General features: G+C 56.1%; 2 protein-coding genes and 1 long non-coding RNA gene across 4 annotated transcripts; 1 reads left to right on the forward strand and 2 right to left on the reverse strand.

Annotated features, from left to right (window-relative positions):
• Positions 1–19: 19 nt before the first annotated feature.
• On the reverse strand, positions 20–14,286 carry RAVER1 (ribonucleoprotein, PTB binding 1). Of its 2 annotated transcripts, XM_026481369.4 has the most exons (14): positions 14,068–14,286; positions 12,467–12,533; positions 9,705–10,174; positions 6,058–6,249; positions 5,759–5,888; positions 5,323–5,417; positions 4,355–4,442; positions 3,848–4,059; positions 3,658–3,751; positions 3,446–3,582; positions 2,610–2,684; positions 1,978–2,118; positions 1,496–1,579; positions 20–1,399 (listed from the first exon to the last, which is right to left on the reverse strand). In XM_026481369.4, exons 1-14 carry the CDS (start codon positions 14,284–14,286, stop codon positions 1,253–1,255), a joined length of 2,151 nt encoding a protein of 716 aa, XP_026337154.1. In that variant the 3' UTR covers positions 20–1,252. The 2 variants fall into 2 exon arrangements, with proteins under 2 accessions (XP_026337154.1, XP_026337153.1); XM_026481368.4 differs by having other exon boundaries at positions 3,446–3,751.
• A 265-nt stretch (positions 14,287–14,551) lies between these two features.
• Positions 14,552–20,916, reverse strand: ICAM3 (intercellular adhesion molecule 3). The gene is made up of 8 exons (XM_048227073.2): positions 20,795–20,916; positions 20,579–20,670; positions 19,779–20,045; positions 16,501–16,806; positions 15,887–16,174; positions 15,287–15,544; positions 14,929–15,177; positions 14,552–14,834 (listed from the first exon to the last, which is right to left on the reverse strand). Exons 2-8 carry the CDS (start codon positions 20,658–20,660, stop codon positions 14,641–14,643), a joined length of 1,644 nt encoding a protein of 547 aa, XP_048083030.1. The 5' UTR covers positions 20,661–20,670; positions 20,795–20,916; the 3' UTR covers positions 14,552–14,640.
• LOC123000183 (uncharacterized) lies at positions 16,064–23,724 on the forward strand. The gene is made up of 3 exons (XR_006407996.3): positions 16,064–16,151; positions 17,245–17,331; positions 22,102–23,724. It is a non-coding gene; the product is annotated as an uncharacterized LOC123000183 (long non-coding RNA).
• Positions 23,725–26,726: the final 3,002 nt, after the last annotated feature.

Below are 26,726 nucleotides of genomic sequence, written 5' to 3' on the forward strand. Positions count from 1 at the left end.
AAGAACCAGCCAGCTCTGCTTTCTTTAAAACCATTTACTTACAAACTTTAATTCAGCAAAGGAAGGTCTGTGAGAGAGGACTGGGGAGACGACACCCCCCTGGAGTGGATGTGGACCCCCCAGAGTCAGGGGAGGGAAGCTGGTGGCCCAGCCGGCCAGGGGGAGGGCCCAGGATCTCCTCAGGCCGACAGGTCCTGCTGGTGGGCAGGGGCAGAGCTTATCTGCATGAAGTTGCTGGACTGGGCACTGGGCCAACAGGAGGCCAGCTCCAGGTGATGTAGCCTGGGGATGGAGAGGCAGAACTCATCTTCAACATGGGGTGGGGGCAGGGAGACAGCAGAGGCTCAGTGAGATGCACAATACCCGACTCCCACAGACTGACAGCAGGACTGGTTTAAGCTGGCAGAGAAAACCCGTCTCTGCACCTAGGCCTGGGCAAGAGGGATGATGGGGTTGGTTTGCCAAGACCAAGGCTTTAGCCTTCTACTGTCCTCAGAGTGGGGACCCTGGGTGGAGGGGCCCAATCCCCAGGCCAGAGCCATTTGGTCCTGAGTCAAGCTTCCGGAGCTTGGCATCTAAGATGCTCTGACCGCAGGGCCTGGGACCCGGCTTTAAGGCATCAGAAGGCGAGGGAACTGTGGCAGGGGGCTGGAATTCCCCCAGCTGGAATTCAGGCTGGAGTGGGCAGGCAGGGGCAGGACACAGCCATGCCTGCAGCAGACATGAGAGAAAAAGGGCTGAGCCATTTCAAACCGAAAGGAGTGGAACGAAGGCCCAGACACGCTGGACCTTGAAGGAATCAGAGCTGGGGGTCGTCCTGGGTTGTTTAAAAAATAATACAAATTAGAAAAGGAAACAAAAGTCAATTGTCAAAGTTAAAAAAGGGGGACAGTCTCTGATCCTCACGGGAGGTCAGGGGAACCTCCAAGGCACTCGAAAGGCCAAGATATAGGAGTGACGAGGCAGGAGAGGACTCCCAGAGAGACAGACATGGGCAGATACAGGGGAGGGGACAGAGAGCAGGCCAGGGCCCCTCTCTCTTAAGGCTGTAGAGTTTCCATGCCGGGAGCAGGCCAGAGGTGCACAGTGGCCCCCAGACTCCCCCACACTCCTTGGGTTCCGGCTGGTTGGTCAACAAAGTCTTTCAGAGATTTTTCTATTACTGAAAGGGGGAAAAAAAAACACAAACAGAACACCAGAAAACCCAAAAGCGATTTGGTGCAGGCCCTTGAGCATCTCTGGCACTGGCCCCTTAGAAAATCCTCTTGCGCTTCAGGTAGGAATCTGCGTAGTGGCCCCCAAGGCCCTGGGAGTGCTGGCCCACGTAGCTGCCTTCTGGGCTGGGTTCGGGTGAGGGCAGCAGGTGGGCAAAGCTGCGTTTCTGGCCACCCAGTGGGGTCTAGAGACAGAGAGGAAGGGGTGGCAAGTCAGGGGCCATCTGGGGGCCACTGCTCCCCTGCATGTCCCCGCTGTCCCCCCACTCCCACCCCCATACCTTCAGCAGGTGGCTGTGGCCATTCGGCCCAGGCCCGAGGCCTAGGAGCCCTTCTCCGGAGCCCAGTGGAGAGGAGCCGACCGCCTGAGAGACATGGAAGAGAGATGGAATGGGAGAGGAAGCAGCCCCCAGGGCAAAGGCAAGGGGTTTCAGGCTCAAATCCTGCCTCTACCGCTCATCAGCTAGGAGACTGGCAGAAGAGGACTTCTTTTTGTCTGAGCCTGTTTCCTCATCTGTCAACCGGGGCTAATACCACCCACACCGTAGCCTACAAGAAGTGGAGTAAAAGGTGGCCAGGAAGGCTGGGCAACATTAGGTGCAGGACACACAGGTGTGGGGAGGACGGCCTCTTTGAGCTCAGCCCTGAGCAAGCTGATGCCCGCTGCCACCACCTCAGCCGTGGCCTAGGTACCAAAGGTCATAGGGGCTCCTGCATCCTGGCTGTCCCCGGGGAACTGTCCGCAGCTGGGAAAGCTCCTCACCTTGTTAAGGTGGCTCTGCTTGAGGCCAGCCTGCAGGCCACTGGTGAAGTAGGAAGTGGGCGAGCCCGAATAGAAGTGGGAGAGGGGTCCCCCGCCGCCCCCGCCACTCCGTTCTCCGAAACCACTGGGTGGCGGGGACATCTGCAGAGAGGGGGCGGGCCGAGTGAGACAGATTACTGAAGAATCCAACCCCTTTTGTAGACCCTTCCAAATGCCACACCAGACTTTGTCATGGGACTAGCTTTGCCCAATGGGACAGCAGCAGGACAATAAAGGCAGAGGTGCCTGGCCTCCCTGCTTCCTCTTGGGAACCCCGGGACCACCACCGTATGCAGGCCAGCATCACAGGGTGGCCTGCTGGAGAACAAGCTCCATGGGCAGCAGATAGATCGTCCCAGCTGAGGTCCCCTCCCTTGCCTAGTAACCGCCGGGTATGTGACTAAAACCCCTGCAGACTGCTGACCCCAGCTGGGCCGCCAGGGTGACTGCGGGGAACTACCTGCTGGCCTCCCCGAAGACCGGTGAGAAATCACATATCTGCTGTTCTGAGCTACCAAGTGGTGGGGCAGCTTGTTATGGGGCAAAAGCTAACTGATACACCCAGGAGGTGAAAGGGACGGGGCAGCTCTTACTTTGTGTCGGCTGGGTCTGTGGGGCCCTAGCGCTGGCTCCCGTGGGTGGGAGAAGAGCCGCCGAGGTCCCACATCCTGAAGGAAAGGGGGAGAAGCATGTTGGGCCAGAGTCAGAACCAGCCTCACCCCTGCCTGAGTTCCACGGCACAGCTGTTCCCGGGGAAATCTGGCCCATCCAGCAGGGGGCACACTCTACTGTGTGGGGGCAACTTCCAACTGCAGGCTGGGCAGCTGGAATGAGACAGAGTGTGCGCTCCACAGCACGAGTGGTAGCGGTTCCACGTCGGCCCCGGAGGCGGCTGCTGTGAAGGCGTGTGGCCCCCATGGGGCCACGTGTTCACTGTTTCAGGGCCCACTGGGCATCTGGGTTTTTAGATGTTAGCGCTGACATTTATTTTGGTTATTTTTTTTAAATGCAGTGTGGGCCAAACACAACACAGGCGGCCTGCAGGTGGATGGGCTGCCACATCTGACCTGGGGGAGGCCGGGACCACGGAAGGAGCAGCTCTCCAGGGACAGCGACGGGAGTCAGAGAAGGGAGAGAAAGACAAGAGAGACCAACGGGACATCGAGCCTTGTCTCTAAGAGGGAGAAGCACAGCCTAAAGCCTCTTGGGAGAGAAAGACAGACAGGAAGCAGGTCTAATGTGCAGAGACAAACAGACATGAGACTTAGGGCAGGGCCTGTGTCTGGCACCTTCCCCGCTATCTCCCCAGTGCTCGCCTGGCCATCAGTACTAGAGAAATAATGCTTTGGAGAATGACTTGCTCTAGAGGGACAAAGGGCTACAGTGGTGGCCCTCGGGAGGGCTGACCACATGGCAGCTAGGTACTCACCGAGGGGTAGTCGAAACCATAGCTGTCAGGCAGCCCTGGTTCAGGGGGCAGGCGGGTGCTGGCGAGAGGGCCGAGCAGGCGGGACTTGAGCTGGAAGGCTTTGCTGCTGCCACCGCCTCCACCACCACCTCCAGGGGCTGGGGGGTTAGGCAGGTGGCCCTCAGCCGGGCGGCGGCTTCTCCCTGTGCCTCCCCAGCCCCGAGCCTCCTTACCCGCCAGGTTGCTGGCCGGGAGTAGGCTGTGTAGGTTCAGGTAGGGATTCAGGGGGATCCGGAAGTCCTTTGGGGGTTCCCCCAGCAGTGAGACCTGTGGTAGGAGGGCTGGATTCGTGAGGGCCCCTGGCAGGCGGGGTCCTGCGGGGCAGGCGGCTGTATGAGCGGTGGGTGCAGGGAGGAGCCTTACCCCAGGGGGTGCTGGCAGAGGTCCACTGTCTTTCTGGAGGCTCCTAAGGCCGGTGCCTCGGAGGCCCACTGGGGCAGGGGGTGGAGTGAGCTGGGCTGCTGGGGGACCCAGGCCTATGGCTTCCCGGTCACCCCCAGAGGGGCCAAGCAGTGGCGGCAGCAGAGGGGGCGGCTTCCCTCGCCGGGGCGGCAGCTCTGGGGGCAGGGCCCCCCCTATGGGGAGAAGGAGGTGTTGGCGCCCAAACCCGCAAGACGCGTCTTCCTGGGGCCCTGAGCCTCTGCTTGGATCGGGACCAGCAGGTATGTGGTGGGCACTCTGCAGAGCCCTCTAAGCACATCACCTCCCAGGATGCTCCCGGCCACCCTGGGAGGAGGGGGCCCAACTGACAGATGTGGCCACTGAGACCCAGAGAGATGAGGTCATTTGCCCATGCCCAGTAAGGAAAGGGGCTCAGAAAGGGGATGTGGGATCAGGTCCAGAAAGATGAGGAGAGGCGGGGTCTGTTACCTGCAGACAGCTCCCCGAGGAGGGGGTTGGCCGGCTGGGCCCCAGGCTGAAGGGTGCCCAGGGGAGAGTCTCCCAGGATTCCAGGCTTCTGGAGACAGAGCACAGTCAGCTGGAGATGGGCCGGTGTAGCCTGGGCAGCACACCCAGGGGTCACCACACCCAGACTCCAGCCCCAGCCAGTCATGGGCAGACACGCACAGTGTCCCCCAGTGTCTGCAACATCCCAGCCATCGCCCATCTGGCCACCCAGTGGTGACGGAGGGCCTCCTGCATACCAGGCCCTGGGGTGACCCTGGGGACATGAACCATATGTTCAGTGTGTCATGGCCTGTCACCCCACACTGCTAATCACTGTCAGACACACATAAGATGACAGTCCTTTCCGGGCACACACTGTCCCACACCCGGTCCCCCTGCTGAACATCATGGAAGCACAGTGTCCAACACAGTATAACAGCCACACATGGATCCAGTCACTTTTAGCCACAGAAGAGTGGAAAAGGCCCTAATTCCGTCAGTGACTGTCGGACATACCCATGTCACTGACTTGGCCCTAATGAACCAGACCGGGTAGGTCAGCAGCGTGTGTCTGTGTGTCTACTGGCATATGTGTGTGCATGCCTCCCTCTGAATGTGCGCTGGGAGCAGTCTATGTCCCTGTGTGCTGCACCTGTGTGTGTGTGTGTGTGTGTGTGTGTGTGTATCTTGGTCTGTACGGTGTCCATATATATGCGTTGAAAAGGTAGGAGCAAGACACCAGTGAGCTCCTCCTCTGTGAAGCCTGAACTTTGTCCCCCAGGCTGAGTCACTGCCTGAGTCCTGAGCACCTGCCACCGACACGACCAGATGTCCCATCACCCCACCGACGGCAGGCACCGGCAGACCCGAGTGGGGCGCAGAATGGACCGACAAGGGGCTGGGCATGTGCGCGGATGCGGCGGTCCCGGGGCCCAGGACCATGCGGTTACCTTCTGACTCTGGGTCTGCAGGGCGAGCTGCAGCAGCGCCGTGGACAGCGCAGGCCCGTTGAGCAGCGGCATGGCCGGAGGCGCACCCAGGAGGCCTGGGGGAGATCGGGAAATGAGCACCGGACCCTGCAGGGAAGCGCCTGCCCCCGTTAAGCACAACCCAGGGCCTGAAGCTCCAAGAAAGCAACCGATATACCCCAAAAAAGGGCCCAGGAAGGGGAGTCTGAGGCAGGGAGGGACAGCCCTTTCCGCTTCCGTCTCATGGCAGGTCGCTCTGCTCCCCCAGTGAGGGGCGAGGGACACCAGCTTCCACTGGTGACCGCCGTTTGCATCCCAGCCCCTGCTCACGGGCTCGAGTCACTCAGCGCTTAGATGGGAAAGGAGTCTGGGGAGGCGCTGGGTTCTGAGAGTGCTGGCGACCCCAGCTCCACCTTACCCTGCTTGCCCCCTGCACTGCCGTGGAGCAGGGGGTTCAACAGCAGCTGGAGGGAAGCGGAGGGCCCCAGGTTGCTGAGCAGCTGCAGGATGTTGGGCTCGGGCAGGAGCCCTTTGCCCCGATTGAGGGCCTGCAGAGAGAAACGGAAGAGCAGCTTAGAGCCCCACCTGGCCACAGGGATGCGGGCTCACCCGTCCCTCTTGTCCTGAGTCCAGCTGACAGCCTAACTTTTCAAGAGAGGAGGGCCTGGCCCCTGGTTCCCCCACCCGCAGGGGCACACTTCCTGGGCACGCACTCACCGTGGCCTGTGCGGCGATGAGCGCGGCGAGCATGCTGCGGCCAGGGGGCCCCGGGGCACAGAAGGAGACACGCAGGTGGCTGCCCCCCAGTGCCAGGCCGTCCGCCCGCTGCTGCGCCTCTTCTGCCATCTCTGCCGTCTCGTACTCCAGCACAGCGAAGCCCTTCAGCTGCCCATCCTGGCCATATGCCAGCTGGGGGGGGGGGGAGGCAGATATGAGCACCCAAGTGGCATAGCCGCCCTCACGTGAAGTTGCAACAGTGACCAGACTCGGATCCTGATCGTGACACTGGCCTCCCCAGAGGGGGTGGGTTTTTAGCCCTATGCTCTTCTGAGCCCTGTTCTTGCATTAGCTCATTGAATCTTCTCAATAGCCCTACGAGGCTGCATCCTACCCACTTTTCAGAGCGGACAAGTGAAGTTCAGAGAGGTCACTATGCCCAAGGTCACGCAGCTGGTAGGAGTGCAAAGCTGGGTTCCACCTCGCATGGGTCAAGCCCCCTGGGCCTCAGGCCAGCGCCACTTTGGGACTGTGATGGAGACCGTCAAGCAAACAAAGGCACAGGGAGACAGGGTGGCGCACTTGAATTACAGAGCTGGGAAGAGGCGGCGCTGGCGGGAGAGATGGGTGGCTCCGAAGCACCGCTCAACTGAGCCTCCGGATGAAGACACACAGCCAGGGCTGGGAGGGAAGGACACAGCCCGGGGGTGAGACACGCGGCCTCCACGCTTGGGTTCCAGACTAGACGCGCCAGTTGGGAGGGAGGTCCCACAGCCAGCGAGGCCCTTCCGCCTCCCCTGACAGCAGCCCTTTGGTACTTTAGGCCCACAGCCCCTTATCCAGACCCTGGGGCCAGATGTGTCCCAGGATTGAGACTTTTTGAAGAAAGGGAGGCTGGCACACAGGCTGTATGGCACGTGCCCATTGCCCCAGTGGGGTCTGGGGCTCCCGCGCATCAGACATACAAATAGCTCTGCAGCAAGACACAAAGATGAAGGCCACGGATGGCCCATTGTCAGGGCAGGGCAGGCTCTGCCACCATGTGAGCCTGCTACCCACTCACGGAACAAACCTCTTGGTTTTTAGGGCATTGTGGGTGCTGTCCCAGGGCAGGCAGATCCCGGGAGAGAACCCGGTCGGACCCTGCACGCCCGTGGGCTGGCCGCTAAAGAGCTGTTTCACCACATCGCAGAGCCAGGCCCAGTCAGCACCCCCACTCTGCAGGGGAGGAAATGGGCTCTGAGAAGGGCAGTCCTTTGCCCAGGCCGCGGAGCTGGAGCTGCAAGCCGATGCCCTTCAAGAATCCAGCCACCTCTGGGGCGCCTGGGTGGCTCAGTCGTTGGGCGTCTGCCTTCGGCTCAGGGCGTGATCCCTGCGTTCTGGGATCGAGCCCCACATCAGGCTCCTCTGCTAAGAGCCTGCTTCTTCCGCTCCCACTCCCCCTGCCTGTGTTCCCTTTCTCGCTGGCTGTTTCTCTCTCTCTCAAATAAATAAATAAGTAGAATCTTAAAAAAAAAAAAAAAAAAAAAAAAGAATCCAGCCACCTCTGTGTCACCATGGCTGTTTCAAGAACCAGTGGGGCTCCTCCCGGTCCCCAGTGATGCACAGCGTGGTTTCGAACCAAGACAGTGTCCCTCCACAGAGGACGGCGAAGTCCACGAAACGGAACACGGTGCAGCCCCAACAGCAGTGAAAAAGCTCTCGTGTCTGAGCACGAAAATATGCCCGAGACCAAGGGGAAGAACCAAACGGATGCAGGCACGGCAATATCTGGGTCAGGCAAAGGGGAACGCAAGGACATACACACACATCTGTTTGAAATGCGTAATAAAATCTTGCCGGAAGGAGACACCACACGTGGTTTGAGCAGGGGCTGCAGGCAAAGGCGCCTTCACCACTGACCTTTCTGTTCCTGCTGAATTTCCAAGCAGGACTGGGCTGCCCATTCACAAAAATAAATAAAATGGAAAAGGCTTCTTAAAACACCCAAGGCCTGTGACACCTGCTTTATTCGTATCCGCAGCACTGAGCTATTATGGAGACTGGCCTGTGAGTAACGGGCAAAGCGCGCCAGAGCGGGCTGCTAGGGCATTTCCCTGATGTTCTCATCTTGGTGATGTTGAGAATGACGCTTCCCATCAGGATGGCCAGTTCCCAGCTCGGCAGCCAGCCTTTGGAAGGTAAGGGTGCCCGCTTAAGAGTGGGGGGCCCTGGGGTCAACGGACGGACCTCGACTCCCAGCCCACCTTACTGGCAGGCTGGTGTGGGCACATCACTGCACGTGCCCACCCCTGGGCCTTGTTTTCTTCATTTGTAAGGTGGGGGCAGCAAACGAACCCACCTCAAAGGGTGGTTGTGGGCATTCAAGGAGATGCTTCCTGGGGGCAAGAAAGGGTGGTGCTCCAGGTGTGCACCTGCTCTGAGCGCCCGGTAGGGCGGCTCCCGCCATCAGCCCACCTCTACTGAGCACTTCACCTTCGCCTCTGACCAAGGCCCAGATGCCCATCTTCTAACATGCGCCGCTTACAAAGGAAGAGACAGAGGAGTCAAAGGGCAACGAAGGCTTCACGGCTCCTACAGAGGGAGATTAAGGCTCAAACCTCAACGTGCCTGACTCCTGAGCCCAGCCTCGGTTCAACCAGGACACCTACCAGAAGTGGAAGCATGAATAAGCAGCCAATCACAAAGCACTGGTAGCCCTATTTCCAGATGGGGAAACTGAGGCTCAGAGCGAGAACTTATAGTTGGTCATGGCCCTGCTGTCCTACCTTCGTCAGGCTGGCCTGGGGCCCGGGAGCCAGGCTGTGGCATTCCAATCCCAGCCCCGCCACACCCTGGCTATAGAGCCCTGGGCAGGGCACTTGAACTTGTGCTGCCTGAAAATGGGGTAATACCTGCCTCTCTGGGCTATTCTAGGATGGAGGGATTCTAAGGAATGTGCTCAGTGGGTCCTGAAGGAATGTCTATGCTGGGGGTCTGTCGGTAAGGCTATCTGGGGGCTGAGGAGTGGGCCTGGCCTGTTCTCACGCCACCGTGCCTGTCACAGGGCCAGACACACACACGTAAGTGCATGACACAGGTTACTTGAATGAACCAGAAACAACGTGTGAGTGTTGAATCCCTTTTTATGGGGGAGGGAAACCAAGACTCAGAGAGTGAGCGACTTGCCCGGAGCCACAGAACTGGGCTGGAATCCAGCCAAGCCCAGCTTCCTGCCCTCCAGGCTTAAATGGACTGTGGGCTTCTCTGGTCAGCCTCCTCAAGGCCAGGCCTAGGAGCCAGGAGGCCACTCGGCAAACATCTGATGAACACGGAAATGGGAGCGAGAGGTGAGCAAGCCTCACACCAAGCTTTCACAAAGGCGGCCTCACCTGCATTTTATAGGAGGCTCAAGGCCCCCGACGTTAAGCAAGTCGCTAAAGGGCGCACAGGGATCTGAACCCCAGCCATCTGGCTCCGAGCTGGGCTGTCACTAACTATACCACGTGGCCTTTCTAACAAGAACCCCATTCAAATGGCACTGCCGCTGCTTTACTGAAAAGGGACCCAGGAGATTAGAAAAGGCAGGTGACTCCAAAGGGCCCCTCTGAGGCGCTCTGGCCCCGGCCCCAGCTCCCCCAGGCCCCTGCACCAGGCCCAGGGCTCACCTGGCAGAAGGTGGGTGCGTGGACCGCCGACAGCGCCCGGCGCAGGGCGTCCACATCGCTGAAGCCAGGGGGCAGGTGGTCGACACAGAGGCAGCGGGAGTGGAGCAGCATGGGTGTCAGCTGCCCGGCATCTGTCCAGTGCACGTAGAGGGTGCGCGGGCCCAGCGGCTTGCCCAGCAGGTCCGACTTGGCGCGGGCAGCCGAGTCCTTCTTCATGTACTCCGCGAAGCCGTAGCCCTTGGAGTGGCCGGTGCGCTCGCTGTAGACCAGAAAGCAGCGCTCCAGGCTGCCGAAGGGCCGCACCAGCTCCTCGAACTGCTGCTGGGTGAAGCTGGGGGGCAGGTTGGCCACGCACAGCAGCGCGTCCGTGGGCTGCAGCTGCACCGACAGCTCGCGCTCCCGCAGCCGGCTCTGGTGGAAGGCGCTGATGGCAGCCTCGGCCTGCTCCCCGTTCAGCAGGGTCACAAAGGCTGCAGTGGCAGGGGGCGCAGGCTCAGTGGGGACCCCGAGGGCGCACCGCTTCACCCCACGGCCGCCCCCCCACCTCCCTCTATGCCTTGTGTGACCTCAGAACACCCAACAACCAGGACGTGTCAGGGACCAGCCAAGGGAATGCTTGGCAGCCCTGAGCCCCTGCTGCAGGTGTCTCTTGACTCCCTGAGCCCCGCTTCCTGCCCTCGTCCCCGCTCCCCACCCACAGCAGGGCCCACCTACTGGGTGCCTGGCTGGGTCCTACAGGCGACTAACTCGGGTGACACACAGCAGTGGTTAAGCATGAGGTTGCTGGAGCCTGGGCTTCAGTTCCAGCCCCTGAATGGCTCAGTTTCTTCATGGGAAACGAGAATAACTTACTTCTGACAACCACCGTTTGGCCAGCAAGGAAACAGATCCAGAGCAGCACCCCCTGGACTTGAACTCAGGCAGGGAAGCCCCAGTGCCCGGCTGTGCACCCCTCCTTCACCACCTTTCCAGGCCACCAAGACCTCTCATATCCGGTCCCACTGCCACTCCTCCTTTGCTCTCCACCCAGCAGCACAGGGAGCCTTTCAAAAGGATAATCAGATGGCGCCGCGTCCTTGTTTAGGGGTTTCTCATTACAGGGGCTAGGGGATCCTGTGTGGCCTGGCCCACTGGCCTTGCTGACCTCCTCTCCCATCTCCTGCTGCTACTTCCTGGACTGTGCCAGGCCCACTGCACCCCGGGCCTTTGCGCCTGCTTTTCCCTGAGCATGGAACCCTGACCTCCATGCTGCTTCACCTGGTTAAACCCCACCCACCCTTCAATCTGCCTGCAAACATCACTTCCCCCACAAAATCTAGCCTGACTTCTCCTGTTAAAGATCCCAAGTCTGTGCTCTCAGAGGGCTCTGGAGCTTCTGGTCGTGTGTGTGTGTGTGTGTGTGTGCGCGTGTACAAACCTCCATGTTTGCAGCTGTCTGAATAACACCCTTCTCCGCAGACTAGACTGTCTCTGTTAACTGGGTTAACAGTTACGTACCCGGTACCCAGCACACAACATTCAGTAAACGTTGCTGGAAGACTGTATGAACGAGAGTGGCAGTTAACCTCTGATTCTTGGCGCCTGGCACATACACATACCTGGTGCTCAGTGAATACTTCTGATTTGTTGCCCCTGACGGTATTTAGTAAGCACCTATCAGGTGCCAGGCACCCACAGCTTTTTAGGTATTTTAAGGTGTTTGGCCTCATAGCTAACCCAAGCACGTCATGCCCAATTTGCTGGTGAGAAAACTGAGGCTCCGGAGGGTAAATCACGTGCCTGTGGCCACAGAGTGAGGCCAGACCAGGACTTGAACCCAGGTCCATTTGCCTCCAGGGCCCAAGATCTTAACAACTATCCTAGCCCACCAGGTGGGTTACGAGGAGTTACCTGTCCTCAGCTCTTTCTCACCCATCTTACAGATAGCAAGAAAAGGTCCTGGAAGGTTTAATACTGGCAAAATGCATGGCAGGCGTGGACACCCACAGAGAGCTTCCTGTGCTGGGGGGGGGGGGCACCCACGCAGTGCAGGAGGCAGGTGAGTGAGAGAGTGACAACAGCCCAGCCCAGCGTGACAGTGCTATGATGGGTGGGGCGTTCAGGCCACTATGCAGAGCCGCCTGATGCCACCCAGATGGCACAGTGGGCAGCTAAGAGCACTCGCAGAGGGAAAAGCCTGGAATCCAATGGGTGGCTGAGGGGACGGTGAGGCTGGGGCACATCACTGCAAGGTAGTGTCAGGAGAAGCCTCAGAGAGTTTTGAAGAGAAGGAAGAACAATGAAGGAAGGTTAGGACTGGATTTGATCAGGTCTGCAACTGGATCAGAGCCGGCTACTGGGGGGAGGGCAAGCAGGTGCATGAAATCACAGAGGCAGACAGGCCAGAGGGAAGCTGCCCTTTTTGGCAAAGATGGAGGGGGCATGGAGCAGATAGAAAAGGAGGGAATGGAGGGGTGCCAACTATTCTGGAGGACTTGAAGGAGAACAGACAGGCCTGGGTGACCGGCTGGCTGGGCGGAATGGCATGGGAAGCGTGGAGCCCAATGCCCAGGAATCTGGCTGGGAAGCCCAGGAGAGGAACACCAAGGCTGCCCCACAATGGGCAGCCAGGATGAGAGACAGAGTGGGACAATAGTCTGTCCTGCATGGCCTAGGGGACAAGGTTGGGCCTGAAGTTCAGTATAGGAAACACTGGGCCTGGACCCTCCCAGTTTCAGGGACTGTTACCTCCTGCCACTAGCCCAACGCACAGCCCCACAAACCTGTCCCTTTGTATTTGTCCACAAAACAGTACTTGAGCTCATAGTCGCTGAGCAGGTCGTGCACTTCCTGCGGAGACAGAAACCAAAGGATACGGAGTCACTAGGGGCTGAAGGGAGCGACCCAGTACCACCTCCACATTGACCAGCTATGAAGGCAGATCAATTAGCATCCCCATCTTACAAATGAGGAAACACGCAGAGCTGGCATTCAGAGCCTAGCTGCGGACTCCAAGCTTTGAACTAACACAACACACCCTAAGAGTCAGATGGGTCTGAGTTCAAGTCCCAGCTCTGCTTGTATGCCCTTAGGGAAATAACTTCAACCCATCTGAACCTCAGTTTGCAAGTAGGACTCTTTCCAACATTCCAACAAATTAGGCATTAACCCATTTTGTAGATGAAGAAACTGAGGCTCAGAGAGACAAAGGAACATGTCCAAGGTCATGCAGTTGGTCAGGGCAGCAGAGGGAATGCCACCCACAGGGTACCTGACTGGGGACCCTGTGTACTTAATAAGCCCATAGAGCATGGTTTCACGTGCCTCCCAATTCCCTCCTGCTGACAGGGTTGGCCTGCTGGTAAGCCAGCTTTTCAGGCAAACTCTGGGGCCTGCCACTGCCAGACACACTGTGCACCCTAAAGGAGATAGAGTGTTCCCAGCTGAGAGATGGTAGGTACTAGAAGAGCCAGCTTTAGGAAAAAACCAGATCATGCTTAGTGGCACCTGCCCCAGGTCTGTCCCCAAGTCTGCCCCTCCCCACACTGTGAGACCCCACCAGCCATGTGCCTACTCATGGGCAGGGAGAGTCAGTGGCAGATGTGCAGGTGGGTCAGAGAGCAGAGATTTCTCAGCAGCAGGGAGAAAGAACCCATCTCACTGAGGCAGGGCAGGGCAGAGGAAACTACATGCAATCTCCTTGGGTCCAAAGAGCACTGGGAAGCCCTGCCCCATGTAGGCCCCAAAGGAAGGGCACCCCTGGCCAGATCAGTCAAGGGAGGGGGCACAGAATAGTGCACCCCCCTTCCTGCAGTCTGTGAGCTGGGGGCACTAGACTCCATTTTTCCAAATTAATCCAAAGGCTTTTAGAGAAGAAAGACCCCAGGAGCTACTACAACTTCCGGACCTCGCAGAGGAGTCGATAAACGCGTGCTACGGAAAGGCATACTCCAGTCAACCCTGAAACTTATGGATTCAAGGTCCCGCCGTCCCATGGTAGAGGGGGTGGGGAAAAACACAATCAGCAGGGAGCAACTGGCATCCCTACTTCCACAATCCCAATATAGCAGCCCATTCACAATCCCCCAACAAGGCCAAAGTTGCCCGCCCCCTTCCAGTTCCCCGCCCCCTTCAATCACTTGGTTTCGTCCAAGCCTGTGGTCGCCCCTAGCAACGTCCTCCCTCAGTCCAAAATTGGTTTCTCCCTCCATCACTGCCCACCCCCTCCCCACATCCTGCTCTTGGTTTCTCCCGATCCCTCACTGATCCCGCGCTTGGACTCTCCCGCCGACGCCCCCAAGCGCAGGCCAGCGTTGGTGTCGCCCGGTTCCCCCCGCGCACGCGCAAGGTGGTATTTCCCGCCACGCTTCCCCCCCCCCCATACCTGGTTGGTCACGTCCCCCGGGAGGCCCCGGATCAGTATCTTGCGGCGGTTACGGAACTGGCGCTCGGTATGTTCCAGGCGTTTCCGGATCTCCTCTGGATCTAGCGGTGGCAGTTCTTCTTCAGGCGCCCGGCGCTCCGCGGCATCATCAGCTTCAACCTCGGCCCCAGCCTCCGGGCTCAGCGGGGGCCGGTGAGTAACGGACACGTCGGCCGCCATCTTGGGAAACCCGGCGCCTTCTGGGACCAGCGAGCCTGGGCGGAGCGGCATAGAGCGGCAACGAGGGCGCGCCCGCCGATTGGCCAGGAGAAACCCCACCTCCTTTTCCACCCCTTCAGCCCATTGGCTAAGACCCAGCCCGCCTCTCAGAGTTCAAGCCCTGTGTGGGCGCCACAGGCTCCACCCTTTTCTGCCACAGAGATGTCACTCAAAGGACGCGAAGCGCAGTGGGTGAGCTCAGCACGCGTGGAATCAAGACACAGACTTCGGATTTTGAGGGTTTTATTGGTGCGGAACCCGAGGATACGGCCAAACCCCCATCGTCCTTGGTCCAGCATTCCCCTAGCTGGAGGCTCAGAAATTATCCTCCTCCACAGCCTCCTCGGGCTGCTTAGACGTCAGGGGCAACGAAGTGGTCCCCTGGTTCACACGGTAGGCGCCACTCCGCTTATGCATACTGAAGACGTACAGTAAGGCCGCGCTGATAGTCACCACGCCCAGGACCACAAACACCCCCAGGACGATGTTGACGGCGCGGGCATTCCGATCTATGCAGAGAAGCAAGGAATAAATACACACGCTCTGCCGCCCCACCCCCCGCCGGGCTTGCCCATCTAGACCCGCGGCCCCGTCTTGGCTCACCCCGAACGTTCATCACCACATTTATAGTGTGTCTGCCTCGTGAGCTGGCCGCCTCGCAGGAGTAGGTACCATTATGCTTTAACCTGACGAGGAATGGGATCCCGATGGGCACCTCCTTCCCGGAGCCTTCCTGGAAACAGTGCAGCTGGGGGTCCGGGTTACCCCGAGCCTGGCACTGCAGGACATGGATAGTCTTATCTTTCCACGTCAAGCGTTGAGGACATTTGGCTTGGTCAATCTTGGGACCATCTGTGGATCGGTCAAATGATTAGACACATTCGAGGCACATTGGGGCAAGGGAAAGTCTTCCCACCAAACCAGGGGAGCAAGGGTTTAATGAGAAGAGTGACGTACTCACACAGGACACGCAACTGAACGCTGCTGTTTCTGTGTAAGATCTCCCCATCCACCTCGAGGGTGGCATTGCAGAAGAAAATGCGCCTGTCGTCCATCTCGGTGGCGTTTAGCTGAAACTGGGCAGGCTGTCCAGGGGCCGCAGCCGGAAGTCCCTCCAGCGCGACCTGGACTCGGGCTCCGCCGGCCAAGCAAGTCACAGTCACTGCGGTGCCCTCGGGGGCGCTGGGCTCACTCAGGTTTAGGATGGGCCCCTGAAAGCCTAAAGACCGGGCATTGCCCTGGAGTTTACTGACCACGACCTTCACATCGGTCAGTCCCCACCCTCCACTGCCTCTTTCCTCTTGGGGTATCCAGGCCGTGCCGTTATGCTACTCTGTGACCCCACCCCACCCCGCCCCAGTCCAATTTGGAGTACTCCAGCTATACCCTTCGGGTAGCTTAGGCCCCGCCCACACAACAACCCCTCCCTCTCTCAGGGACCCTCACAGGCACCACCTCTCCAGTTTAGTCTCCACCCTATATATATGCCACTACACGCGGGATACCGAAGCCCCGCCCCTTGCCTCTCCTGGCTTGCTGTCTTGGCTCCGCCCCCTCTTACTGTAGATGGTCAAGTTCTCCCTGGTCTCCCAGCTGTCGCTCCCCAATGTCATGTTGCAGACAATCTCCTGGGCGCCCTCCTGCTCCACGCTCGCTGTGGCTGTGGCTGTGGCCGTTGTTGTGTCCCCGTGGCTCTCGACTGTAGGATTCAGCGTCTGGTTCCCCAGCGCCAGTTGGACCTGGACCTCGGAGGCCGGGAACAGCCCGTCCAGGGTGCAGATCACGGACCAATTCGTTCCCACCTCCAAGAACCGAGGGACAACGAGGTGTGGAGTGGTCACGGGTAGTGCTGGGGAGAAGGGTAGGCATGAGCAGGAGGAGGTCTCCCGGAGCCATGGGCGCCCCTTTCCCCATGCAACACTCACCACCCAGAACCAGGGTCCTTTTTTCCCAGGACACCTTGCGGCCTGGATCACCCCCTTCCCAGAACACACCGCCTTAGGCTTCTCGTTAGTTACCGCGGCCAATTGAGGCTGCACCGTCCTCAGTGGCCAAGGGCATGCCTTCCCTGAAGCCCTTGAGGTCCAGTCCACTCCCTTCCTAAGAAACCTCCCAGCCAGGGCATCCCAACTCTGGCTCAGCTCATTACCCACCCTCTGCAGTCCCTTCCCTCACCAAAGGTTCGAAGTTGCCTGGGGGCCGAGCTGTTCCGGAACAATTCCAGCCCTTGGGGTCTCAGGTCCAGTTCCGTGCGACAGGAGAAATTGGCGAGGTGGTCGTCTCTGCCCGCCAGCACCGTGGCCGTGACCTCGGCGGGCTCCCCGAAGGCCGGCTTTCGGCTCAGCTCCTCCTCCCCGCGGAGCAGCACCACCGTGAGGCTGGTCCGGGGCGCCCCGCCTGCCACCTGGCAGCGCAGAGTGAAGTTTTCGCCCACGGGCTGCCAGCGGGGTAGGGGTAACAGCTCCACTCGCTCCGGGAACCCTAGGGCGGGGTTAGGGAGGGGAGAATTGTTCTTATCAGCCAGCCCTACAACTCCCACCCCAGGAGCCGAGAGGAGGCTGAGGGTGGCCCAGGGCAGAACTGAACTTTGAGTTAATAAACCCAGAGGGCTTAGTGTTGTGCCTGTAGAAGTGTTTGCTATGGTCCTTAGCATCATGATTATTATTTCCTGTTTCGTGGGATACCTTGCCGGGCACTGAAATAAAAGTCAGATTTTCTGTTCCTGAGGAATTCACAGTTAAGGGGGAAAAAAAAGAAGGAAGGAAGGAAGGAAGGAAACTAAGCTATGACCACTTACAATGTTATTAGGACTCATAAAAGTTCCTGTTTATTTAGAGTTTTCCTTAGATTTTCCAAATGTCATCCACCTTCATGCACACAGCAACCAAGTGAAATCTCTATTATTCTTCTGCTTTACAGATGGGGAAACTGAGGCCCGGAGAGGCGAGAGTGAGGTGATCTACCCAAGGATGAAGAGCCAGAAAGAGGCCCAGCTGGGGTTAGAAGGTGAGTCACCCCAACTCCAGACCCATGTGTGTTCACCTGCCTCCTTGATGTCACATCCGGGGACTCCCACAGCTCCTCCTCCCAGCCTCTGGCCTGGACTCTGGGCTTGGCCTCCTCAGTCAGTCCCAGGTGCTCAAGGGTCTAACAGGGCAGCCTCTCAGGGTGCTCTGGCACAGCCCTGAGGGACTCCACACCCCCAGGCTGGGTCTGCTCCCAGTGGCAGCTGCAGTGCCCCTCCCAGTCACGTGTACCAAACCTGGGCCTCCTTTGGGAAGCATCTCATTCCCTCAACAACTCAAGCCTGGACCTCAGCTATCACACTGAGGCCCATGCACTCGCTGCTATGAAAAATAGTTAACATCTTACTGTAGGTATCCCCCCACTTTCCAGAAGTTCATGATGCCACTTTCGTGAAAGACCTACATTAATTAGTACCTGTTTTTGCTAAGCAGTAGTCCCAAGAGGATTTTCGCTTTTAAGAAAAATGGCCAGGGGCGCCCCAGCGCAGTTGGTTAGGCCTCCGACCCTTGGTTTCGGCTCAGGTCACGATCTCAGGGTCGTGGGATCCAGCCCCGAGTGGAGCTCCACGCTCAGCGTGGACTCAGCTGAAGATTCTCTCTCCCTCTCCCTCTCCCACTTGTGCTCCCTCTCAAATAAATAAATCAACCTTAAAAAAAAATTGGCAAAAGCAAAGATAGCATTCAGCGTTGGTTTTGCAGTGAGACGTTATAGAGGCAGCAGGGACCATGCCCGGTGAGAGGGGCGCCCAAGCTCCTTCCCCGGGATTACCCTCAGCCGCCCAGCAGCAAGCCGCCGGAGCTCTGACCTGTGTCTGCGAGCGTTGGTGCTTTACCTCCATTTATTTTGTGCGCCCGTTAGCAAGATGTGTCCTAAGGTATCAGAAAAGCTTAGGAGAGGTTCTTTTGGGGGTCTGAGAGTGCTCAGGATTTTTTTCAATAGACATTGATTGCTTCTTCACTGTATATCATTTTGACTCACAAAAGGATTCGCAGGAGTGCTTTACTTCGGGATAGTAGGAGAAACCTGTTTTTACAATTTTAAAGTTTTTACCAAAGAGGCCCCCATCTCAGCCTCGGGCACCACTGGTCAGAGATGCTGGTTTGCTGGCCAAAGCTAGTAATGCCTGGGGACTCAGGGATGGGTGGGGTGGGGTAGCCCCCACATGGAGTGTTTGCCGATTTCTGCATTGTAAATACTCCCACTCTGGCTACTTTGAAGCTACCCAACGTGACGCAGTGTTGGGAGGAAATGAGTACAGTCGGCTCCCATGAGCCAGGACCAACAGGCTTCCACAGAGCGCTGGACGGAGGCATCTGAGAGGCACGCATATCTACACCTTACACAGAAATGCAGATACCAAGACATAAATGCACAGATGTGTCCTGACACAGACTTCCACACCTGCTCACACACAGAGATGCACAAAGGCGCGAATCCTTAGAGCTGTCCACATGCACATTCACACACATACACACATCACAGGCACACGCAAATATGCCGCACTAACACCTGCGTACACTCACGCAGACACGCAGAGATGATGACACACACACACACGCACACGCACACACACACGCACACACAGGCACACAGACAGACAAGGACACTGCCCGCAACAGGAGCTCACGCACGGTCCTGTGCATGTACCACGCTTCTCTATGAAGGCTTCACGAAACCGTAGGGACCATGAGTGACGTACTCTATTTTCTGATCTAATGGATTCCTTTAAATGCAGAGAAACTTTGGCAGGAAGCATAAGAAATTGGTCACAGCGGGGTCTGGGGAGGAAGGCTCATTTGTTAGGAGCAAGGACTTGAGAGCCAGACAACCAGCTCCTCCAATCGTGGGCTGTGAGCCCCAACAAGCGACCGCACCCCACTGAGCTCCCTAGTCCTCATCTGCAGAAGGAGGCTCCTGAGTGTACCTCCCTGGCCTGGGGCTTTTATTTTTTAAATTTTATTAACATATAATGTATTGTGTCAAGGGTAGCCTGGGGCTTCTTACGGATTGAATGAGCACCCAGTGTCCACACTAAAACATCGTAGCCAGCACTAGGAAATGGAGGTTTGACTTTTATGCCTTTTTATAATTTCTGATTTGGGAACCACATGCATGAATAATTTCCTGCCATAGGAATAAAAGAAAATAAAAGACAAGAGATATCATTGAAAAAATGCTTGTAGGGACCCAAGTAAATTGATTTCACAGCTGTTGCCTTGGTGTATGGTTGAGATGCCTCTCTCTTTCTCTCTCTCTCTACACACACACACACACACACACACACACACACACACATTCAGGTCCACACTCTGGGTCAGAGCCCTAGTCCGTCTCTGCAAACTCAGGGTTCCCTGCTCCCTCGCACTGCTGGCCATCGGCCCCCACTACTGCCCAGACCGGCCCCACCCCCAGGTTCCATCACTCACGGTACACTGTGATGTTAGAGGAGCCTATCATCTGGACCCGATTGCAGAAGCCGGAGCAGAGGACCTGGCTGTCAGTAGTCGCATTGCTGAGCTGGAAGGCCGCCCAGCCCAGGCCATTGCCCACTTGCTCCTTGGATAGGGATGTTTCTAGGGTGATGAGTTCAGGATTGGGGCAATCTGAACTGCAGTTGACCAAGAAGGACCCTCCGGCAGGCACCACAGGGCTCTGGACCTCCGCCCTCAGCTGGAACTGCTGTCCCGGGGCACCTGTGGGAACAGAGGGACACTCTGCTGGTGGTTCTGGAGCGTATACCCACCCACTCGTGGGCCCCACCTTTCAACACCACCTCCCTGCCTTCATGGCGCTTCAGTCCAGTGGGGAAGACAGATGTTGGTCAGGAACTGGGGAGAGCCCAGAGGAAGGCTAGAGGAGACCCTGATCCAGCCTGGAGGAGAATGTGAGTCAGGAAAAGCTTCCTGGAGGAGGGGACAAATGGGGCCAGTTCTGAAGGGAAAGTAGGAGTTATCTGAGTGAAAGGGAAGAGATCCTGGCAGAGGGAAGAGTAGAGACAGAGGTCCGGGAAGGAGTGGGGGGGGCAAGTCACATGCAGGGACTAGGCGTCGGTGAGCCCGGGAGGCTGAGGTGAAGAGGTATTCTGTTGAGGCCACCGGGTCAGACGGGAGTTTAAGGAAGTGTTACCACGGCCAGGCAGCAGGATGGGGGAAGCTCTGCCTTGTCCACTCCCCCCACCCTCGACCAGTCCCCCAGCTCCAGCCCTCCCCAGCCTCACTCGCCTCACCTGGGGGCAGCAGACAGCAGACCAGAAGCAGGGAGATGAGTGGAGTCCCGCAGGCCGCTGGCGGCAGCCCCGAGGGCACCATGGCAGCCAACCTGCATGAGGAAGTGGCCCTAATGAGGTACAGGGCAGTGGGGAGCAGGCGGGGCCCCCAGGGGACGGAAGCCCAGCCACAGCGTTAAAATTACAGAAGTCCAGGGGCTGCTCTTCGGCCCAGACCTGGGGGAGGGCAGTGGAGATATCCTGTGGCCCAGGGGGTCCAGGGTGGGGGGACCCGAGTGAGGTAGAGGGTCCTGGTGAGTCTTGGACGGGGCAGTCCTGACTGACAGCTCTGGCCCCCAGTGAACCAACAGGAAATGCTAACCCCGTCGGCTTCCTCTGTTCTCTGTACTAGGAAGCCTGGGGTGCGGTGGAGGAGGTGGTGAGACACCTCCTTCCTGCTGAACTTGGGTGAAGGGGGTGCTCGGTTCCCAGAGAGGAACCTGACAGGGGACCTCCAGGCAGGCACTGTCCTTGAGGTGATAAGGTGGGATTGCAAGGCAACATTTCACAAGGACAGTGGAGGGACTTCTAGGCGGGGTCTAAAAGCATTAGCGTGGGATCTCGATATTCCTGGGATGAGGCAAACGAGAGATTTGGGAGTGATGATGAGGGACCCCTAAGATGAGTGAAGACATGAAGGTGAGCAGAGCCCACATGGACTGGGCCCTGGCGCCTGGCTCGGCGTTGACTTGTCTGGGTGGCTACCGCGGGGCGCTTTACCTTGGAAGATCTTGGGGGATCCCCCCATTCCCTGTGCGTTGTGCTGAGGTGGGGTGTTGGGAGTACGGCCGAATCCTGAGCCACATCTCTGGAAGATGCTCCTTGTAACTGGCCCTTACCCCTGTCCTCACCTGCCCCTTGCCCACTCCTCCAGGCAACTGGCTTCTTTTTTTTTTTTTTTTTTTTTTTAGATTTTATTTATTTTTTTGACAGAGATAGAGACAGCCAGCGAGAGAGGGAACACAAGCAGGGGGAGTGGGAGAGGAAGAAGCAGGCTCATAGTGGAAGAGCCTGATGTGGGACTCGATCCCATAACGCCGGGATCACGCCCTGAGCCGAAGGCAGACGCTTAACCGCTGTGCCACCCAGGCGCCCCGCAACTGGCTTCTCCACCCCTATAAAAGGGACCTGGGGGGGCCAGGTGGGTACTCCCACTTCCATCTGACCTTCCTCTCGTGCCTCTGATCTGAGCTCCAGAGAGGACGCTTGTTGAGGTCCTTGAGGGCCACACCCCTCCCATCTCCGCCGGAACGTCTCCCCCCCCAGTCAGGTCTCTCCCCTGCTGCCCTTCCCCCACCCACCCAATCCATTTCCCACAAAGTCCTGAGAGGGCGACTAAAACCCAAATCAACAGTATTTGTAAATATCACCGGTCTCCCTCCCTTTTCTAAAGTTCCCTTACTCCACTTCGGCTTTTACGAAAGACCTACGTTAGTACCTGTTTTTGTTAACCAAGGAAATCTGAAGATAATTTTCCCTTTTAGGAGAAAAGATGAAAAGCAAAAACAGTATTCAGCATTGGTTTTGCAGTGGACGTTACAGAGGAAGCGCCCCCCCTGCGCAGTGAGAGGGGCGGCCAAGCTCCTTCCCCGGGATGACACTGGGCGTCCCAGCGCAAGCCCCCGCAGCTTTGACCTGTGCTGCAAGCAGCGAGCAGCAGCGGTGCTTTACCCTCACTTATTTTGTGCGCCCGTTAGCAAGATGTGTCCTAAGGTATCAGAAAAGCCTGAGGGAGTTTATTCTTTGGGTCTGGGAACACTAACCATTTTTTTCCATGTAAATCAATGACAATTACTTCTTCGCTTTAGGCCATTTCGACTTACAAAAGGTTTCATAGGAACGCTTGACTTCTGCATGGCTGGGGACACCTGTATATCTGATAAGGGATTGTATCCAGATTAGAGAAATTCCTGGAAGTTTTTGAGCGAGATCTCCAGGCAGGCACTGTCCTTGAGGTGATGAGGTAGGAGTTCAAGGCAACATTTCAAGAGGACAATGGGGGAACTTCTAGGCGAGCTCAATACTCTTGGGGGGGGGCATGCAGGTAGGAGACAACAACTCAACAAAACAACAACAACAATTAAAAAATGGGCAAAGGACTTGAGTAGACATTTCTTCAAAGAGGTGTATAAATGGCCCATAAACACATGAAAACATGCTCAACATCACTAATCACTGGGGACGTGCGAATGGAAACCAGAGCGAGCTAGCAGTCCGCATCTAGTAGCTTGGCTGCCATCAAATACATACAGAAATAAACCAAACCAAAAACCCCGCAGAAAATAACAGTTGTGGATAAGGATGTGAAGGAGTTGGAGCTCTCCTACGCCGCTGGTGAGAATATCAAATGCTGCAGGTACTGGGGGAAACGGTGAGGCAGCTCTTCAAAAAGTTAAATGTCGAATTATAAAACAAACAGACAAACAAAGGTAGAATTATATGGCCCAGCAATTCCAATCCCAGGTAGATATACCCAAAAAGGACTCAACAAGTGCACAGTACACCAATGCTCAAAGCAGCACTAAGCATACAAGCCAAAAGGTCGGGACGCCTGGGGGGCTCAGTCGGTGAAGCGTCTGCCTTCGGCTCAGGTCATGATCCCAGAGTCCGGGGTCGAGTCCTGTGTCGGGCTCCCTGCTCAGCGGGGAGCCTGCTTCTCCCTCCCCCTGCTTGTGCGCTCTCTCTCTCTCTCTCTCTCTCTCGGGCAAATGAACAAAGAAAATCTTTAAAAAATAATAAAAGCCAGAAGGTAGAAGTAACACAAGTGCCCATCAACAGATAAACAAAATATGGTCTATACATATGTGGAATATTATTCAGCCCTAAAAAAGAAAAGAAAACCATTCCGACATGTTACAACATGGATGAACCTTGAAAACCCTATGCCAAGTGAAATAGGCCAGGCACAAAAGGACATACAGTGCAGTCAGAGGAGGTACTTAGAATAGGCAAATTCGTAGAGAAAGTAGAATGGTGGTTACCAGGGGCTGAGGGAGGAGAGAAGTGGGGAGTCGGTGTTTAATGGGGACAGTTTGAGAAGATGACAAAGTTCTGGGTATGGTGCTGTTGCTTACACAACTTGGTGAAATGCTCTTAATGCCACTGAACCATACACCTAAAAGAGCTTAAAATGGTAAGAGTTATATTTTGGTTTGTTTTTTTTTTTTAAAGATTTTATTTATTTATGTGACAGAGAGACAGCCAGCGAGAGAGGGAACACAGCAGGGGAGAGGGAGAGGAAGAAGCAGGCTCCTAGCCGAGGAGCCCGATGTGGGACTCGATCCGGCAATGCCAGGATCACGCCCTGAGCCGAAGGCAGACACTTAACGACTGTGCTACCCAGGCGCCCCTTTTTTTGGGTTTTTTAAAAAGATTTTATTTATTTATTTGAGAGGGGAGTGGGAGGAGTGAGGGGCAGAGGGAGAGGGAGAAGCAGGCTCCCCATTGTGTCGGGGGTGCTGGATGTGGGGCTTGATCCAGGACCCTTAACCGACTGAGCCACCCAGCTGCCCCAAGATTTATATTTTATTTCACCACAGGGTAAGAAAAGAAAAAAAGACATAGGCTTACTCTGATTTGTATCCAAAACTTGAGATGGATTGACGGATGGGTAGAGGAATGGATAGATACAGTGTGATCAAGTAAATTTAGCAATTTAGGTAATTGTGAAATCTAAGGGTATTCACTGTATTCTTCTTAACTTTTCTATATGTTCACAATTTTTCAGTAAAAAAATGTTGGAAAAGAAAAACTGGATCCTTGATGTATCTGAGTGGCTGCTTGAGTCCCAAGAGGAGGGATGAGCCTGACTTTGAGTGCCTCCTGCTGAGAAGGCCCTCTGTGTAAGTCTGCCTGGAAATGGAAAGGGAGCCTGGCCTTTGGTTGGTCAAGGTGAGGACAGAGGAGCATATTAAATGACACCACACGGGCGACATCGGACTGATAAAGTCTACAGGACAGACAATCCAGTTTCTTCAACAAACGTGTTGCAAGGGGGGAGAAAAGAGGAGCCCAGAACTTAAAGGAGGGCCTTGTCTGCATTTTTATTTGAACCAACTGTAAACAAACACTAAATACTTAAGAAACAACTGGGGGAATCTACACACGCACGGGCTACACAACAACACTGAGGAATTATTGTTAAGCTTTTTAGGTGTGATAATGATGGCACGTATTGTTTCTGGTTCTATCTTTTCAAGATACATACAGGTAACATGATGTCTGGGACTTGCTTCAGAATTCTCCAGTGAGGGGGTAGGGACAGGGGTCCAACTGACATAAGACTGGCAATGGGTATTGGACACTGATGTTGGCGGTTAAGTTCAGGTTCATTACATTATTCTTCCCTGTTTTGTATATGCTTTAAATGGTCCATAAGAAAAGGGTTTTTGTTTTGTTTTGTTTTTTAGTAAGTAGCTGCACAAGAATGAACAAGATTGGGGCGCCTGGGTGGCACAGCGGTTAAGCGTCTGCCTTCGGCTCAGGGCGTGATCCCGGCGTTCTGGGATCGAGCCCCACATCAGGCTCTTCCGCTATGAGCCTGCTTGTTCCTCTCCCACTCCCCTTGCTTGTGTTCCCTCTCTCGCTGGCTGTCTCTATCTCTGTCGAATAAATAAATAAAATCTTTTAAAAAAAAAAAGGAATGAACAAGTTTGATTTATTTATTTGAGAGGGACAGTGGGGGGAGGGGCAGAGAGATCTTCAAGCAGACACCCCACTGAGCGTGGAGCCCAAAGCGAGGGCTGATTCCACAACCCATGAGATCACGACCCCAGCCGAAACCAAGAGCTGGATGCTTAACCAACTGAGCCACCCAGGCGCCCCAAGAACAAGCCAGATAATTTGGGGGAAGAGGCTGCCCTATCAAATATCAAAATATATTCTAGCGGCAACGTCTTTTACCAGGTGGCTCATTACCAGGCTCGGTCCTGCGGGCAGCTGCTCCCATTGAGAATCTGCTGCAGAGCCTTGACCCCGGGTACGACGATGTTGCGTGTGGTTACTTACGGCAGCAGCATCGTGAGCGTGGCAAAGAACTAGAAATGATCAACGACCCCCAGAAGGGAACAGATGCTTCCACTTCCGTGATGGGCCACAACACAGCCGTGAACTAGGACAAGGCAACACTGCAGGCCTGGAGAGGTGGGACCATCTCAAAGACCTGTCGGCTGAGGGGAAAAAAGAGTTCTGTATAGTAGCACATGGTACTGTTTTCTTTTTAAGTTTTTTTTTTAATTTATTTTATTTTATTTATTTATTTTTTAAGATTTTATTTATTTATTCAACAGAGATAGAGACAGCCAGCGAGAGAGGGAACACAAGCAGGGGGAGTGGGAGAGGAAGAAGCAGGCTCATAGTGGAGGAGCCTGATGTGGGGCTCGATCCCATAACGCCGGGATCACGCCCTGAGCCAAAGGCAGACGCTTAACTGCTGTGCCACCCAGGCGCCCCCTAAGTTTTTGTTTTTTTTTTTTTAAGTAGGTTCCATGTCAACATGGGGCTTGAACTCATAACCCCAAGATCAAGAGTCGCACGGCCCACCTCCTGAGCCAGCCACGCGCTCCACATGCACTATTTTTGCAAAAGATGAGAAAGTACAGTATGTGTACAGATTTCCTTATATCCGGATGAAGTGTCTCTGGAAGCAAAAACAGGAAACCAGATGACATTAGCTGCCTTCAGGGAGATGACAGTAGCGGCTAATAGAGACATTCACTGCTTAGGTCAATGTTACCTCCTTCCCCCCAGTTTGTAATTATAATGCATATTTAATATGAAAGCAGTTACAAAAGGCAAACATCAATACGTCAGTGTGGACTTATCTGGATAAGGGGAGCTGCAATGCACAAGGTCTTGAGAAATCCAACGAGAGAGAAACTGTTTCACTGCCTTTCACAATGTGGCTGACACATATCCTGTCTCAGTACAGCCCTTCAGTGGAAACTGGCAGGGGCGCCTGGGTGGTGCAGTGGGCGAAGCGTTGGATTCTCGGTTTTGGCTCAGGCCCTGATCTCGGGATCATGAGATCAGGCCCTGTGTTGGGCTCCACAGGTGTGGAGTCTGCTTGAGATTCTCTCTCTCTCTGCCCCTCCCACTCACGCTCTCTCTC

Source organism: Ursus arctos, unplaced genomic scaffold (assembly GCF_023065955.2).
Source record: "Ursus arctos isolate Adak ecotype North America unplaced genomic scaffold, UrsArc2.0 scaffold_14, whole genome shotgun sequence".
Taxonomy (NCBI): Eukaryota; Metazoa; Chordata; class Mammalia; order Carnivora; family Ursidae; genus Ursus; species Ursus arctos.

Excerpts from the sequence above, each read along its gene's own strand:
- RAVER1 (XM_026481368.4), bottom strand. The coding sequence starts at position 14,286 with ATGGCGGCCGACGTGTCCGTTACTCACCGGCCCCCGCTGAGCCCGGAG. Across the intron at positions 6,250-9,704 it reads ACGCACCCACCTTCTGCCAG|CTGGCATATGGCCAGGATGG; the intron begins GTGAGCCCTGGG and ends CCCCCCCCCCAG. Across the intron at positions 3,752-3,847 it reads CTCTGCCAGCACCCCCTGGG|GTCTCACTGCTGGGGGAACC; the intron begins GTAAGGCTCCTC and ends CTCCTACCACAG.
- ICAM3 (XM_048227073.2), bottom strand. The coding sequence starts at position 20,660 with ATGGTGCCCTCGGGGCTGCCGCCAGCGGCCTGCGGGACTCCACTCATC. Across the intron at positions 16,807-19,778 it reads CTCTAACATCACAGTGTACC|GGTTCCCGGAGCGAGTGGAG; the intron begins GTGAGTGATGGA and ends ACCCCGCCCTAG. Across the intron at positions 16,175-16,500 it reads CAGGCAACTTCGAACCTTTG|CACTACCCGTGACCACTCCA; the intron begins GTGAGGGAAGGG and ends CCTTCTCCCCAG.